Below are 18,139 nucleotides of genomic sequence, written 5' to 3' on the forward strand. Positions count from 1 at the left end.
TTTTTCTTTCTTTCTATCAAGCCAGTTTCATTCTGGGAAGGTATAGCTTGCCCACTGACACAATAATCTATGGTTATAAATTCTCAAATTTGTACTGCTCTAAATGTCCGAGTTACAGCCAAGGCAGTCTCTTTTGCTTTCTCGCTTTTCGGTGAGAAAACATCTACACTGAATTCGTGTGTCATGAAATTTACCTACTTCAGCATGCAGATCAGTGATTAATGTACTCAGAGTTGGGCCACTGTCACTGAAAGTAAGCTTAAAGTATTTTCATTACCCCAAGAGGAACCCCAGGGGCCGGGGAGATGGCTCAGTAGAATAAGCGCTTCCCTGGCAAGCACAGGGCCTGAGTTCAATCCCTGGTTCCACAAAAAAAAAAAAAAAAAGGAACCCCCTTTCAATGTGACTTCAGCCCTGGGCAACTGCTAATCTCTTTTTCTTTTTTCTTTTTTAAGGATCTTTTTATTTTTATTTTTTGGCGAAACCAGGGATTGAACTCAGGCCCTTACATTTGCCAGGGAAGCGCTTATTCCACTGAGCCATCTCCCCGGCTCCTGCTAATCTATTTTCTATCTCTAGATGTGTCTATTCTGGATATTTCCTGTATAAATGGAAAGAAACCATAAATGGTCCTTCACGACCAGCTGCTTCGGCTTAGCATAATATTTTTCTAGTCTCCTCCGTCCTGCAGGACATGGCAGTACTTCGTGTCTTTTGTGGCTGAATCCAGCTCCACTGTATGGGCATTACCACATCTTGTTTATCTGACTGGTCAGTGGTATCCAAACTGTTTCCATTTTGGGTTGTTATGAATAATGCTGCCCAAGCATTCGTTTATCAGGTTTCGGGGGAACTGTGTTTTCACTTCTCTATGTTATTACCTTAGGAATAGAATCACTGGGTCATGTCTTGATTCTGTTCGACCCCTCAGGAACTGCCAGCCTGTTTTCCAAAATGGCTGCACAATTTTCCATTCCACTAGCAGAGTACGGGGTTCAGATTTCTCTACAACATTGCCTTCGCTTTTTGGGTATTTTTTTTTAATAGAAATTTCTAATTATCAGCATCTGGTTACTTAGATCTCTACGTTAAAGCAGTAGAAGAAATTTACTCTTCTTAAAGCTGAAAATTAAAAATAGGAACATCTATCCCCTATTAAACTAAGGAGCAATATCTTACAAATAAAGAATGGAAAAATCTATTCTGATTAAGGAATGATGACTTTCAAAAATGTTTTTGGCTATAGTATGTGTAAAAATTCTGTTTATTAATACTGTTCTCTGTTGGTGTCAGGAAATGAAAGATACTGTTCAATGAATTTATTAATTGATGTCATTTCGCTGTCACCTCAATGGTTTACTTGAATAATATTTTTGTTGTATATGTTTGAATGTACAATACACTTCAGTTGTTTTATACATGTGAAATTTGGAAGTTTCCTAAGAGAAACCAAATCTTATATGCATATTCATAGATTACAGTTAAAATTTAGCCATCCCAACTCTACATCAGAAACGGCTGTTTAGGAACTACAGCTGTGATAAAATAGTGTAAGGAGTGAGAAGCCACAGGTTCAAATTCTGTCTTCTCAACTGGAAAGCTTTTCAGTGTCAAGCATGTTGTTAACCTCTTTTTGTCTCAATTTCCTGATCTATTACCTCAGTACGATACTTCTATCTACCTCACTAACTCAGGTGACTGCCCAAAAATACCTTTATAACTATAAAGGTGTCCAGTGTATAGAATTCCGATGATAATTCTGCCTCTCACTATATTGACTGTATTTCCAGTTTCTTTTTTATGTTTTTGGTACAGGTTTTCACTATGCAGCTCAGTCTTTTACTGATCCTCCTCTTTTCAGCCTCCTCAGTGCATACCACCATGCCAGGGATTACAGGTGTGTACCACCACACCAGGATTCGGTGGCCAACTCAGTGTGCCTGGGGGGCGGGGACAGCGCAGGGCCAGCACGGCATGTGGTGCTGGGGATTGAACCCAGGTTCCTATGCTTGCCTAAGCAGGTGCTTAGTCCACTGAGCTATCTTGCCATCCCAATTTCAGGTTCTTAATTAAGTCATGATACCATTTATCAACTCTACTATATTTAGAAGTATACATTAACAAGCTTGCTTTCTACTTACTAAGCTTCTACACCTTTATCATTCAACATGCTGTGGAGAAATTGTGAACATTTTAAAATTGTATTCTTATTGTTTTATGGAAAAAATGTAAAAATTTCATTACAAAATAATGGAAAACAGTAGTTACTGCATTGCATACTGTTACCTTTAAAGTAGCTACTCAGACTACAAAATATGGGCATCCACAGTTCTACAAATGATAATAACACAAATCTCTCTTTTCAATGAACTAAGAGAAACTAATAGTATAGCTATCCTGTATCTTTTGCCACTTTTTCCCCCTTTTCTCCACCCTAGTTCCTTTTTCCTTTTGAATGATTTCTTCCTATTTCACAGTATGTATTGTACCTTTTAGATCTTGTTTACTCTTTCAGTTTCTCACACCAGGGATACAATATTATGTTTACACATGTGATTCTGATTTATTTCACATGTGAGTATGGTCTCAAATTGCATCCATTTACCTATAAAAGTCTCAAGTTATCTTTTCTGGCTGAGTAGTACTCTATCGTATAAAAGTCCACATCTTTGTATTCCTTGACTGATGGACATTTGGGTTGTTTCTAAGGTCTAGTTATTACAAACTGTGCTGCTATAAACATGGGTGTACATATATCACCATGGTATAATATTTTTAATTTTTCTGGGAAGATACTCAGAAGGGCAATAGCCGGGTCAAATAGGAGCTCTAGTCCTAGGGTTTTTTTTAAAGGAATTTTCATATTTGTTTCCACAGTAGTTGTACTAGACTACATTCCCAGCAACAGTGGAGCAGGGTTCCTTTTTCCCCATAGCCCTGTCAGCATTCGTTGTTGGTTGATTTCTTTCTTTCTTCTATTTTATTTTTTTGGTGATACCAGGGGTTGAACCCAGGACCTTGTGCTTGCCAGGCAAGCTACTTACTCCCCTGAACTATCTCCCCAGCTCCTTTGATTTCTTGGTGATATTCTTTCTGGAATGAGATGGAATCCCAGTATTTTACTTTACATCTCTCTAATGACTAATGATGTTGAATATTTTTTTCATATATTTATTTGCAATATGTATTTCTACATCTCTGAGAAGTGTGTACTCATCTCAGATGCCCATTCTTGTGTTGGGTCTTTGCATTTGGGGGAGTGTCTGATTTTTCAACTGTTTATATATTCTAAATATAAATCCTTTGCCTAAGGACAACTGGTTAAAATTTTTTCCCACTCCTGGTTGTCTTTTCACTCTGTTGGTGTTTTCTTTTGTTATGCAAAATCTTTTAAATAAAATGAGATTGAATTATTGATTCTTTGGAGTATTTCCCTATGTCATCTGTTTTTTTTTTTTTTTTAATTAACCCTGCCTACATCTATGTCTTAAAGATTTCTATCTATTTTCTTTTCCTGTAGAAATAATTCTGCTTTTAAGAGGAAGAGTCTTTGTTGTGGACTCATAGAATCTATGCTCATGTCCTACCTAGCTCTTCTTTTCCACCAGAAAAAGCAAAGATGACCTCCTCTTCTCGCATGATGTCTAGAACAGAGGGGAGGACGCACCACTGGGGCCTGACACTCACAGTTCAGGCAGGGCAATGCTCTGGACTGTGCATGACCTTGGATAGGTCTCAGGATTGCTCAGCTTTGGCTTCTGTAATGGTGAAGGGCAGGCAGAGAGCCCTGTGAGAAAGCTTAGTGAAAGTTCTAAGCTTTTGTGAAATGAAAGCACGTGCACGTTACAGGTTTTTCAGAAACAAGTCTCCCTTAGGGAATGACTTTATAGCACTGTTGTTTAACAGATGCGGTATCCAAGTGGCTTTCCCTAACTCTGTTTCCTTTTAGATGAAATTACACACATAGGAGAACACATTGCTTAATAAAGTGGCGAGCATACAAGAGGTTGGTTTTGTCTCTTCTCTTTTGGGAATCCTGTAGGACTGACTGGCTAGCTCTCTCCATATCATGAAGGAGGTGGTGATTTGTGTGATTTCTCCCCTACTCAACGATATGGGTTTGTTATTACTTACAAGACACAGAAAAATACTCTTCTGAGTGAAGACCCCTGGCTGATATATTTGAACATATTCTCCAAGTTGTGGTAGAATTCATCCACAAATACAATGATATCAACATGGCAGCCTACACATCACTGACTAGAGGCTGGTGAGGCAGTCTTAATTCATAATAACACAAATTAGTGCCCTGTCATTGATTTTAGGGAAGAGATTCACTACGAAGGTATTTGCTACCTACTTTGATTGATTGATAGATAGAATCTGTTTACCATTCTTCTTGTGATTGTAGCCCACCTGGTAACAAATGATGCTGAATTTAGGAGACACAGGAAAAACACAGCCTAACAAACCAATGTCCACAATCCAATAACACAGGGAAGAGAAGAAATATCTGTCACTCTTCTACTTCTCCTACATGTCAGTGGACTGTGACTGAGATGCCGAGTGCTATACTAACAGATACTGTGATGAGTGATACGGCAGTGGGGGTCACGCACTTCCCTCCATGACTGTGATCTGTCCATATTCTGCATTCTTGTCCAGCATCTACCCTGCCCACCTCCCACGTACCAATTGAGGGATAAAAATTCTAGCTTTCGATGCCTTCGATGTCTACCTGTGTCTTCTGGTCTTGTAGTACTAAATAGTGATTTTAGTGGTTATATTACTTCAACGGGATAGAGTTGGATACCTTCATATTTCATTTATTACTAGTAAAAGCTAATTTTTTCCTTACCTGAATTATAAGTATCATTTTGATTTGGTGCTCAAAGATCGCCTTTTACAGGTTGATTTCATTGGACCAGACAAACACGAAGCTTGATGATACCTGTGTTTTAATTATATGATTAACTTTTCAAATTGATGGGTAGAAGGTCCCACAATGAATGGCCTAAAATTCCTCTGTGGCTCATGCTGATGGCCTGATAAATGTGATTTGGTGAAGCCATTTATTCTTTTGCTCTGTACTTTATTTTTCAGAAGGATTTAAGAATAGAAGAATTGAAGTCAACTATCACAGAACACAGAAGCGCTACCGAGGTAGGCTTTGATTTTATGGCCTGCAAGATGGGGTTGTTGAATGTAAATTCCCCTCTACAGTCACATATGCAGCCTAATGTTGTATGAGATTCCAGAATTTATGCGGGAAGAAAAATGAACTAGCTCAAGAGGTGCAACGGGTGTGGCAGGAGCTCGTCGCATAAGTACAGAGCAGCCCTTGCCAGCTTTCTCTTCACTGGCCACTGGGCTGCTCTGCAGTGCTTGTGTCTTTGCCTGAGAAATGTCCTCTTCTTTTCTCTTCTCCATGAGAACACTTTGAGTTTTTCCATCTCACTTCTGTCTCAGTCAGCTTGTTCCACTCTACCCAAACCCCTCACGCTGGGTGCCTTCGATACAAATCTTTACTCCTTATGTTTCTGGAGGTTGGAAATTGCAATCGGGGAGCCATCAGCATTGAGAGATCTAGGGAAGTGCGTGACCCCCACTGCAGTTGCCAAGGTGCAGACTGCTGGCTTCTCTTGTAGGAGAGACAGCTAGCTCACTCTCTGTTCTTTTTCTTTTCTTTCTTCTTTTTGGAAGGACACTAACCCCATTTATGATCACTGCAGCCACATGACCTAGTGACCTGTAAATACCACAGGGACAGCATAGCACATGGTTCTTACCTCTTTCTGAATACCTCTCATCTTGGGTTATAATTTGTTTCTGAATGTGTATATTAGCCCAAGCTCCACAGATGCCCAGGTAAGGAAAGAGTAAGTCCACAATAAGAGAACACACGCCTGAGGAGGGTGAGAAAAGGGTACTCAGGACAGAAGTGGGAACTCTGCCTCACTCTTGCTGATTTTATATCAAGACTCTACGGACTTTGTGTGCCTATATCTTCTGATTTTGGAAGAAAAGACAGAAATCTAGACTTTTTGGTGACTTTTTTTCTCTCTTTTCTAACCATTAGCTGAAATCCCTTTTAAGAAGCATGGCCAGGCCTGTAACTCTTGTGTTCTGAGAGGCTGAGGCAAGAGGGTCACAAGTTCAAGCCCAGTTTGGGAAAATTAGAGATTTAATAAGACCCTGCCTAATTGTAAAAATATACATAAATAAAACATGATCTGGTAATGTAGCTCCATGTGAAGGACCTGAGGCCAGTACCTAGTCCTATTAAAAAAAAGTGTGGCCCTGACTGCTTATGACCTCTGAGGGTCCCTAATGAGCAACTCTGGAGGACAAAGACTGTCCTTTCTCCATCCTCGAGTAAGATTCTTCACCCACCTGGGCATTCAGTGGTTATTTGATGATAAATGAACCCACTTGTGACTTCAAACACAATGTTGGAGACACTGTAGCTAGGTTGGATGACTGTTCTTGTTTTTTCAAGAAATGGGATCTAGTTGAATGCTATGAGAGAGCACAGCCCAGCCCTGTCTGGAGGAGAAACTTCTTTACAATGTGAGCCCATCCTTGCTGGGTCAGCAGAGGTAAGTTGGTGTCTGGTAAACAGCTTTAAGTCAGGGGCCCTCCTGTGCAGCCTACTGTTCTGTGAAGATCTGTAGCTTGTTGAGAATGACCCCAGACATTGCAAGGAGGTGTGTGGATATTTTTTAGATTCCAAAATCTAAAGTCTCTCAGCATGGAGAAGTAGGACCATTTCTAGAAAAGTTATAGCCAGGAGCTACAGCAATGATGGGGCCTGGTTTTGTGGGAGTGTATATTCAGTGACTTGAAATTTAGAAGTCTACATAAACTTGGTCTTTTCAGGGAAGACTACCTGCACCAAGACCCACCTTAAGGCCTCAAATGCAATAGTGCAGAGCTGTTGGCTATATGTTGGTTCCTTCTTTTATTTTAATTTATTTATTTATTTATTTATTTATTTATTTATTTATTTATTTTTTGAGACAGAGTCTTGCTATGTAACCCAGGCTCGCCGAGAACTCATGACGACTCTCCCGCCTCAGCCTAGCGGGTGCTTGAATTACAGACATGCACCACCATGCCTGGCTTTGTTTTAGTATTTTCTGAAGTTCTCAGATATATTTACTGTTCTAGCTACTTGTCCTGAGACAAAGTACCCAGCACCCAAAATGAAAGGAGGAAAGGTTTATTCAACTCACTTTTTATAGAGGTTTCAGCCCATGCTGGGCTAGCTCAATATCAGGCTTGGCAGAGGGACATCACAGAAGAGCACAGTTCATAGCACCCACAATATAGCAAAAGCAGCAAGGAGGAGACACAAGCTTCTTTCTGTACCTTACCTTGTGTGTGGGCCAGCTGCCCACCCGACAGAAGGATTAGCATTCCTGCTCTTCTTTTTTTTTCCCATAATTTTATTAAGAAACAAATAGCAATGAGACAGTTTCAAACCAAATTGGTAGGACAGTTTCAATAATTAACACATTGCATAAATTCTTCCTAGTGGTTAATTGCTGTGCAAGATGCGGACTTGATATCCTATTTACAAACACTATTAGAACAAATCCCTCTATTCATTAAGAGAATGTATCTATATATCTATCCTAACCACTTTGAATACACAAATACAAAATGGACATTCATCTGTATCCCCCTTTCTTGTTTAGTTCTGTTATTTGAATATTATAGGTGTGTTAACTCAGCAAAATATTCTAAAAGAGTCCAGTAGTCCATAATAGTATTGGGTCTTCTGCTTGACTGACAATATCAGAAATTGTTGACCTGAGTCCCCTATAGCTCAACATAACAGCATGACTTTACTTCTTATACTTCGTTTTTATACTTCTCTGCCGGATGGTTATAGCTTTTGGATCTAATAAGGTCAGTGAAATCCCCTCAGGATTTATCCTGAGATCCTGTACCTCATATTGTAGATCTTTTGTCAGTGTCAGCCATGTGGATGAGTCATGGCCATTGCTTGGCCAATGTGCTCTCTGTGAAAGCCTGAGAGAATGTTTTCTCCCCATGTGACTCTCCTTAGGCACACTCTACATTATCGATCACTTTCTTCTTTGGCCCCATAATCTCCTTGGTCAGAAAATTTGGGACACTACTGTGTTATGTGACTTTACAGTACAAGTTCTCATATGTCCTGAGTCTTAACTGACTTTGGAAGACTAGGGCCAAAATGTTGGCTTTCCTTGCGGTCCTCCTTTTTCTCTAATTTTGGTCTGCAAAATTAGGTTGTTAACCCCCCAGAAGAGAAGTTTATTGTTATTACCATACAACCTAGGCTATTCCTCTACTGGGAATTTTCTTGGATGATCTGAAAACATCATATCATAGTGATATATGTGTACCTATGTTTATAGCAGCACAATTTGTGTTAGCCAAATCTTGGAAACAACCACAATGCCCATCACCTGAGGAATTAATAAAAAAGATGTGGTATTTTTATACAATGAAGTAGTACTCAGCTGTAAAGAATGATAAACTTGAAGCCTTTATATTGAAGTGGATGCCACTTGAAGACATACTCATAAGTGAAATAAACCAGACACACATGTGTAAATATCATATAGTTTCCCTAGTATAAGAACTCAAAAGAAGAAATACAAATAGCAAGGTATAATACAAGTAAAATGAAATCAGGATCTTGAGGACTGACTAATCAAGACAGGGACAGGTGAAGAGCTAGGAAACAAGACAGTGACAAGCCATACAGTTATATGTAGAAGATGGGCAAGGCAATGATCCTGAGAATCTCCAGAAGATTTTTGAATCTAGCAGTTAATTGGAATGGTTCTCACCTGACTAACTATATATACTGACATCTGTGAACTAAGCAACTGCACTGAAGATGGCAATTTGTAATAGTAGGTTCATGCTTGGAGTGCCTGTCATTCTGGTCTTCTGAATACAGGCTGCTTGTCATGACATGCCAGTTGCTGCTGTGCTATCTTTCAGGTAGATGCTTGTTCAAAAAGAAGGGGGTGGTGAATGAAGGCAGGAGACAGGAAAAGGAATGTTGTGGGACTGTCCTGCTTCAAGGTTGTATATGGTTAGATTTTTGGACTTAGGTGTAAACATAAGAATTATATAATTCTTTGTGCCTATTTTTAAAATATATTCTAATTTTTAAATGCTTTTTCATGATATTCTGTAGGGACTTAAAGTTCAACATATCAATACTTGATGAAAAATACCTGTTCCATATTATGCCTAAGATGTTTGATATGCAGACAGATGGTGAGGTTAAGCATTCCCACTCTTAATCCTAGATAAAATCACAACAAACCAATCAGTGGGTGGATTTATTAATCACAGACCCTTAATCCCAGCATCACACACTCTAGAGCCCTCTCAGAAAAAGCCCTGTAACTGCATGAGGGCTTGGGGAGACATCAAGACACAAACTGTAACATTTACCCAATATTAAGATGCCCCCAAATAACACAGATTTCTTTGCTTTACCAATGGTTCCAAACCAACTGTATGACACTGATTATTATATTCCTGACAGAAACTAGAATTTTTGTATTATAGTTAATTTTATTTCAATTGCCCTCATCAAGGCCTTGACTTCTTACTTTTATGCTATTAGTACACATCAGCGGCACAGAAGTCTCGCCTCCTTGCGTGCGGTTGGTACAGGTGTGCACCGTATCTTAATTCCTTTTCTCACTCCATCCCCTCCCGCCTTCCTTCGTCTCTCCATCCCCTTCCCTGCTGAGATAGGTCTGTCCCAGTGGTTCCAAATATCTACCTTTTATTTTGCTTTTCATATAAGACACCCTTAAGCTCATGTGTCTGATTTACTTCATCTAACATTATGGCCTTAGCTGACCATGGTAGTGCCTGCCTGTCATTCCAATATTCAGGAGGTTGAGGCGGGAGGATCCCCGTGAATGCAAGGCCAGCCTGGGCTATGTGGTGGCATGCTGCCCCAAACAAAACAAAACAAAGCCAAACAATTATGTTCTTAGGATACATCCATTTTCCTTGAATCATCCAAATGATTTGTTATCTTTTTTTTTTTTTAAGGATATTTTCTTTTTAATTTCTGTATTTGGTACAGGCTTTCACTATGAAGCTCAGACTTGTAGTGATCCTCCTGTTATCAGCTTCCCCAGCGCTGGGATTACAGGCATGCGCCACCATGCCCAGACTCAGTTGCTGGCTCAGCACAACCTGGAGGTGGGGCCGGCATGGCATGTGGTGCTGGGGATTGAACCCAGGTCCCTGTGCTTGCCTAAGCAGGCACTGAGTCCACTGAGCTATCTTGCCAGCCTTTGAGGCTAATTTTTCAATGACAGTAAAATGAATGTTTACTTTCAAAAAAAAAAAAAAAAAAAAGTCTAGTGTTACCCAGACACAATTCTTTACAACATGGGAAAAAGGACTCAAAGTGGGAAGCCTTTTGGGGCGTGGAAATGTTGCAGCATCACCCCCTAGTCCCTTTTTACTCCTTGTGCTTTCCAGTTTTGTCCTCGTTAGGGTAGGAAGTGTTTCCTTTGTCGCCTTCCCATTTACTACAGACTTGCACTTAGCGAGTCTATTTGGCAATCTGCTTTCTTTCCCCGTCAGCCTCTCTATGGGTGTGGGTGATAGATGCGTCAGGGCGCCCCCTGCCAACAGCTTCGAGATGACCTTGAAATCAGGAGAACGCGTCTGTGGGGCAAAAGCTCTGTTACGAATCGCGCCTGCCAAAGGTGCAGGGACAACATATGCTGGCTTCCTCAGAACCTGTCTCAAGCAGACCTGGCCATTCTGCCGGGGGCCGTGTTTTTGTGACATTTTGTTTCAAATATTTATCCTTCGTCTGTGTTTTTGAAACCCAGTCAAATCACCAGACGGAAAGGAACCGTGGCGAATATGCCACGGCTGTGTGTTCCTGCCCTCAGTCCTCTGAAGTAGCAGTAGTACCAAGATGCAGGCTTCGCTGCTCCCTGTGCCCCAGCAGGACTATCAGCGGGCAGTACATTCTGGCTCCGAGGTCTGCTCCCCTGTAAGTTGGGGAGTTTTCTTTCTCACTGAAAAATGGAAAGGATTCGTTGAGTCTCCCATAGTCAGCAAGAAGAAGGCTGAAAGTGTTGTCATAGGTCTTAAATGTGGCGGCAGACAAACTCTGAGAGAAGTACAGAAAGCATCCTTGGTGAAGCGCTAAGTGCAAGTCTGTAGTAAATGGGAAGGCGACAAAGGAAACCAATGTTTCCAGCGAGATCAGTTGAGTCCCCGCTGTGAGTTTTCTTTTTACACGTACATACATACATACATACATAGTCACACTAGTGCATATTGATTACCGAGGTCCATCACTGTGGAATTTTAATACATGCATATCATATTGTTTGGTAATATCCATCTGTATTAACCTCCCTTGCCTGCCCCTCTTCCTATTTTTCCTCTCTAACAGTTTTCCTTCTACTTTCATGTTATTTTTTCCTGTATTCCACAAATGAGAAAAAAATATGTGAATTTCCTTTCCTTTCCTTTCCTTTCCTTTCCTTTCCTTTCCTTTCCTTTCCTTTCCTTTCCTTTCCTTTCCTTTCCTTTCCTTCTTACTGGGAATCAAAATCAGGACCTTGCACTTGCCAAGCAGGCACTGTGCTACTGAACCGTATCCCTGGTCCAAAATTTGTCTTGCTGAATGTCTTATTCAACTTAACATGAAGATCCTTGGTTCCACCATTTTCCTGCAAATGGCAGCATTTCACTCTGCATGGCTGAGCTGCACCCCACTGTATGTACACACCACATTTCTTTGCCCACTTATCCATGGATGGGCACCTAGGCTTGTTCCATTACTTGGCTATTTTTAATTTTATCGTGTTAAGTATGAGAATCCAGACTTGAATCTTTTCAGGTAGTGGTGGAGGAGTGGTATAGCTGAATCATACGGTGGTTGTTTTATTGTTCAATTTGTGGAGTAAGCTCGATACTGATTTGTATAGTGACTCTCTGAATTTGTAGTCTAAATTTTAAGTACTATATTTATCACTAGTAAATGAAGGTTTTTTTCCTTTCATCCTCACTTTTTCAATTCTTAAGAATAGTTATTCTTTGTATACCCTGATTGTTAAAGATGGCAAACATTATTCTTATAAGCCCATTTGTATTTCTTATACCTTTCTATTTGTATTTCTTCTTTTGAGTTCTTATACTAGGGAAACTATACAATATTTACACATGTGTGTCTGGTTTATTTCACTTATGAATATATCTTCAAGTGGCATCCACTTCAATATAAAGGCTTCAAGTTTATCATTCTTTATAGCTGAGTAATACTGCATTGTATAAAAATACCACATTCTTTTCATCCATTCCTCAGGTGATGGACATTTTGGTTGTTTCCATGATTTGGCTATCACAAATTGTGCTGCTATAACCATAGGTACACATATATCACTATGATAGGATGTTTTCAGATCCTCTGAGAAAATTCCCAGTAGGGAAATAGCTGGTTTAAATGGGATTTCCAGTCCAACTTTTCTAAAGAGTCTCCACACTGATTTCCATAACGGTTGCACCAGTCCACATTCCCACCAGCAGTGGAGAAGGGTTCCTTTTTCCCCACAGACTCTCCAACACTTGTTGTTGGTTGATTTCTTTATGATAGCCATTGTTTCTGGAGTGAGATGTATCTCAATGTTGTTTTAATTTGCATTTCACAGATGGCTAGTGATGTGGAGCATTTTTTCATATACTTATTTAATTTCATCCTCTGAGAAGTGTGTGTTCATCTTGGATGCCCATTTCTGCACTGGGTCTTTAAATTTTGGGGCCCTAGTGTTTTTTAGTTCTTTGTAAATTCTAGAGAGCAGACCTTTGTCTGAGTACTTATTTGTCAACCATTTGTATTTCTTTGAAGAAATTTCTATTCAGTTCATTTGCCCATATATTGATCAGATTACTTACTCTTTTGGTGTTACTTTTTTTTATCTTTGTATATTCCAGCTATCATTCTCTTTCAGAAGTGCAGTGGGAGAATATTTTCTCATTCTATAGGTTGTTACTTAATTTAGTTGATTATTTCCCTTTGCCCGGAAGAATCTTTATAATTTGATGGGATCCCATTCATTGATTCTTGCTATTTCCTGAGCTATTGGAGTCTAATTTCAGGAAGCTGTTGCTTGTGTCTATGTAGTATTTCCCCTGTGTTTTCTTCCAGAAACTTCAGAGTTCCAGGTCTTTTACCTAGGTCTTTGTCTATCATTGGTTGATTATTTTGTGTAGAGTGAGAGAGAAGGATCTAGTTTCAATCTTCTACATACAGACATCAAGTTTTCCCAGCATAACTTGTTAATGAAGTTGTCACTTTTCTGACATTTATTTTTGGCATCTTTGTTGAGAATCAGTATTAGCAGTAGCTCTGTGGATTTATTTCCGGGATCTCTATTCCATTGGCCTACAGGTCTCTTTATGCCAATGCCACACTGTTTGTGTTACTCTGGTTCTATAGTATACTTTGAAATTAGATATTATGATACCTCTAAGGTTGCTCTTTTTACTCAGGATTGCTTTGGTTATTCTGAGTCTTTTGTGCTTCTACATGAATTTTAGGATTTTTTTCTCTAGTCTTATAAAAATGTCCTTGGTATTTTGATGGGGATTATGTTAAATCACTAGATCTCTTTTGGTGATATGGCTATTTTTATAACATTGATTCTGCCCATTAATGAACACGGGAAGTCTTTTCATCTTCTAGTGTCTTCTTCAGTTTATTTCTTCAATGTTCTACAATTTTTGCCACGGAGGTCTTTCACCTCTTTGTTTAGGTTTATTTTCTAGATATTGCTTTATTTTTGAATCTTTGGAAAACAGATTTGGTTTCCTAATTTCTTCTCAGGGGGTTCATTATTGGTATATAGAAAAACTACCACTTTTTGTGTGTTGATTTTAAATCTTGGCAATTTGCTGTTTTTATCCTAAGAGATTGCCAGAGTCTTACAAATATATATATATTTTTCACAGTTTTATTGATAAGTCTTACAAATATAGAATCAGTTTATCTGGAAGAATGTATAATTTTGCTTCCTCCAGCCCTATTTGGATCCCTTTTGGTTCTTCATTTTGCCAGATAGCTTTGTTAAAATTTTGAGTACTATACTGAATGACAGTGGTGAGTGTGGACACACTCACTTCATTTCTTTTACGTCTGGCAGTGTTTGTTTTATGAAATTGAGTGCACTGACAATCAGTGCCTAAGTATTTACAATCATTCTATCTTCTTGGTAGGTTGTTCCGTTTACTGATGTATTCTTATCTTTTCTGATTGATTTTGCCTTACCGTCTGTCTTGTCAGATGTGAGGGTAGCTATTCCTGTCTGCTTTTTGCCTCCATTTACTTGGAATACCATTTTTCATCCTTTCCCTTTGAGAATGTGCATGTCTTTGTTGGTGGAGTGTGTTTCTTGCAGGTAGCAGACAAGTTGGGTCTTCTTTTCAAATCCAATGTTCCTGTCTATATCTTTTAATTGGTGAATTAAGACTATCGAGTGCCATAGAAAGCAAATACTGTTTCATGTAATTTTATTATTTTTTTGTTTTTCCCCCCTAATTCTTGTCTGTCTATTCTTCTCCTTCCTGGTGTGTGTGTGTGTGTGTGTGTGAGTCCTTTAACTATCTTTTTCACTGCTGACCTTGAATTTCTTTAGTAACGATTTTCATGGAAGGTGGGTTATTTCTCCACATTTTCTGGGTGTAATAATGATCTAGATTGACTGCAATTTTCTTTCAGGGCTTTAAATATCATTCTATGCTTTTGTAGCCTATGCAGTTCCTGCTGGAGAATCTGCATTTATTCTAATAAGTTTGCCTTTATAGATTTTTCAACATTTTTCTTTTGCAGTTTTCAATATTCTTTCTTTGTTCTGTACACTTGGCACATTAATATGACACAAGGAAGCTCTTTTCTGTTTCTGATTCTTTAGCCTGCAGTGTGTGGATGGTCCATATCTTTCCTAACACTCAGAAATTTTTTTGCTACTATTTCACTGAATAGAATTTCAGGGCCTTTAGTCTCTACTTGGCATCCTCTTGCTTACCAACAATTCATAAATTTGGTGTTTTTAATCGTGTCCCAGATGTCCTGTGTATTTTCCTCATAATTTATTTTTCTTAGTGTCTGAATGTGACCATTTGTTGTTTTTAGGCTTTGAAATTCTGTATTCCGCATGGCCTAGTCTATTGCTGATGCTTTCCTCTCAGCTTTTGATTGGACCTACTGAGATTTTCATTGTCAAGATTTCTTACTCAGAATCTCTTTATTGAGTTGCTCTTTCATATCCTTTCTTCTCTTTCTGAGTTCATTCAGCTGTTTGTGTCCTCTTTGAAGCCATTACTCATTTAAAAAGTCAGTGTTTTCCATTCTTCAGCAAACAGTGCATCCATTTCAGTATCGTTGCAGTCAGCGACCAAAGAGTTCCAAACCCTGGCAGGAATCATGTTGCCCCATTTTATCATATTGTTTCTGTGTTGAGATTTGCACATGCGTTGAGATAGATGCGTCTAACAACTGTATGTGAGGGCCAACTTGGTGAACAGACTCCCTTTGAAGGTTCGATTCCTAGCTGACTCCAGTGCTTGTGTATTCAGCTTCCCCAGCCCACTGGGAGCTGAAGTCGGTGCTGTGGATGGTGTCTCACTCTTCTCTGAATTTACTGCTTTGCTTCTCCATGCTTTTTAGCTTTTTGTCTCCTGTGTCTCGATTGCTGGAGCTCCTCTTCCATCCTCAGAATGTAGCTTTCTCTTTCTGTCTCAGTTACTCTTCTCTTATTGCTGGGATAAAATACGGGACACTCAAAATTAAGGAAGGAAAGGTCTGTTTAGCTCACAATTAGCAGAGGTTTCAGTCCATGCTCGGCTGGCTCCAAGGCAGAGAGGCACGTGGCAGAAGGCAGCAGTTCATGGCGGCAGAAAACAACAAAGAATAAAAGGGAGGAGTGGTGGCAACTGTGAGCTAGCAAACCCTCTTTCCCCTTCTTGCATTATAATGCAGATTATCTACTTTAGGCTTGGTTAAGCACCCACATCCACAATCCCAGCACTAGATCAAGAATCAATCACAGGGCTGGAGCGATAGCTCAGTAGAATAAGCACTTGCTTGGCAAGTGCAGGGTCCTGAGTTCAATCCCTGGTACCACAAAAAAAAAAAAAAAAAAAAAAAAAAGAATCAATTACAAACTCCAGAAGCTTCCCCATGACTGCATGAGGCTGTGGGAGGACAGCTAGACACAAACCATAATGCTGTCTCTAATCCCCACCCCCTGTGAATTTCTTCACTTTCCCCTATTTTTGTATGCAAAGTAGAGCTGTTACTTTGTATCTCCTCAGGTGACAGTATCTTTTCATAAACAAGTCGTCTTTTAAGGGAAATATAATTGTTCAATTGGAGCCATTTTAGAGGTGTCCACAAGGTTGTAGAATATTCCACAAGATTACTTAGAAACTATTTGCAAATAATCATTACATTGACTCATGAGCATCATTTTTATAAAATAAAAGTAATGAGTGCTTTCTCTTAGTCACAGCATTGTGGGCATTTTGGTCATGGTTGCAGAACAGTAGAAGTGCACTTCAATCAGCTTGGCATTCCTGGATGCAAAGGAATGGCAACAGGAGCAGAAGGGCATGGAAGCCACAGATGCCCTTTAGAAGCTGGTATTTTGAGCATGCATATGTGGTATTGTGATGTTTCACCAGCTCAGGATATCTCTAGATCACTGATGATAGCCTGTTAGCTGGGTCCAAATGTCTCTGTGTTCTGTTGAGACCTACTATGAAAACACTTCCTCAGAATCTGATACATTTGATCTTCTAGTTCTGGGCCAATCAGGATGAAGAGATTGATCTTTAGATATGATAGCTTGGGCTTATCTTCCTGCAGTTTAATCTTTAGTTGAAGACATGATATGAATTGCACAGTTTTCTTCTTTGAGTTTCCTTTTTCCTAATAGCTAGGATTTCTTTTTCCATTTTGATAATTCAGATGGAAAATCTAGATGGCTAGAGAAATCAGACAATAATGCCTTCATGTTTGTAGTTTCAGTTCCTTTCAACAGTGTAAGCCTAAGGTAAGTGGCATAGAACTTGAAAAAGGTAGAAATCAATGAAATTGTTGTTTCTTTTTTAAAGGAAGAGGAAAAATGATTCTGGAAAATCATTTTGACTTTGTATCCTGAGTGTAAACTGAGTTCCTGGCAAGAGTTAGCATGATATGAGCACAGCCTTGAATAAAGAAAATTGAAAGGAAGACTTTAGATAAGATGGAGTTCTGTCTAACATCTTCCTAAATTACCTGTGTAGGGGAATTTCAGTCTAAATGCATTCTTTTTTTTTTTTTAATGCATTCTTATTGTGTAACACCACATGCTTTTCACCTGAATTCCTAGTTGAAGATGCAGACTTCCCCTGCCCCCTCTTTTCTGCCAGTTTGAAGAAATTTCAGAAGTTGGAAAACTTCCCTAATGGTTCCTTCCAGTGGGTCACTAATCCAGAAATTACTGTCAAAGAAAAATGGGTACAGCAGCATCCTGTAAGTGTTGTGTATGTTATCATTTTCCAGGTATTTCTTCCACTTTGATATCTCAGGTGAATATATATATGTGTTGTGTGTATGTATGTATATGTATATGTATTACATTTCCTAAGACTTTGTCTGGTTGGCCTGATGATGAGTATGAGGTGTGTGCTTGGGGATGTGTAGGAGAGTGGGATGTAGGTGAGTGTGAGTGGGAGAGTTAGCGTCAATATGGGGGTGACCCTGAAGGGGTCATGAGACTACATGTGGGGACACATGAGATGTAATGGAAAGACAAGGAATTAATTAGACAATTAATGGAAAAAGGTGTTTTTATTTGTATCCTTCTGGAAAGTTGTTAGGAACCTTGAGTTTTGCATTGGCATAGTAAAAATCCTCTAGCTGTAGGGGAATGATTATGCATAAAAGGATCTTATCACTAAATCTCGGGTAGTTTGATTATCTCAGAAAATAGACTACTTCAAAAGCAAGATCTTTTTTGGTAGCTATTCTTAGCTTTGTTAGAAAGGAACCACAGGAGAATCAAACTCTTCAATTTAAACTGTCAGCTATAGTAATACCACC

General features: G+C 39.3%; 1 protein-coding gene across 1 annotated transcript in view; it reads left to right on the top strand.

The window, feature by feature from the left end:
* Positions 1 to 18,139, top strand: part of Lrmp (lymphoid restricted membrane protein) — a 136,605-nt gene that overhangs the window by 28,784 nt on the left and 89,682 nt on the right. The window contains exons 2-4 of the mRNA XM_023718936.1: positions 5,104 to 5,163; positions 17,024 to 17,108; positions 17,467 to 17,569. Of these exons, the coding sequence (XP_023574704.1) occupies positions 5,104 to 5,163; positions 17,024 to 17,108; positions 17,467 to 17,569 (248 nt within the window). The remainder of the gene's footprint in view (positions 1 to 5,103; positions 5,164 to 17,023; positions 17,109 to 17,466; positions 17,570 to 18,139) is intronic.

The sequence above is a fragment of the Octodon degus genome, unplaced genomic scaffold (assembly GCF_000260255.1).
Source record: "Octodon degus isolate 3935 unplaced genomic scaffold, OctDeg1.0 scaffold00064, whole genome shotgun sequence".
Lineage (NCBI taxonomy): Eukaryota > Metazoa > Chordata > Mammalia > Rodentia > Octodontidae > Octodon > Octodon degus.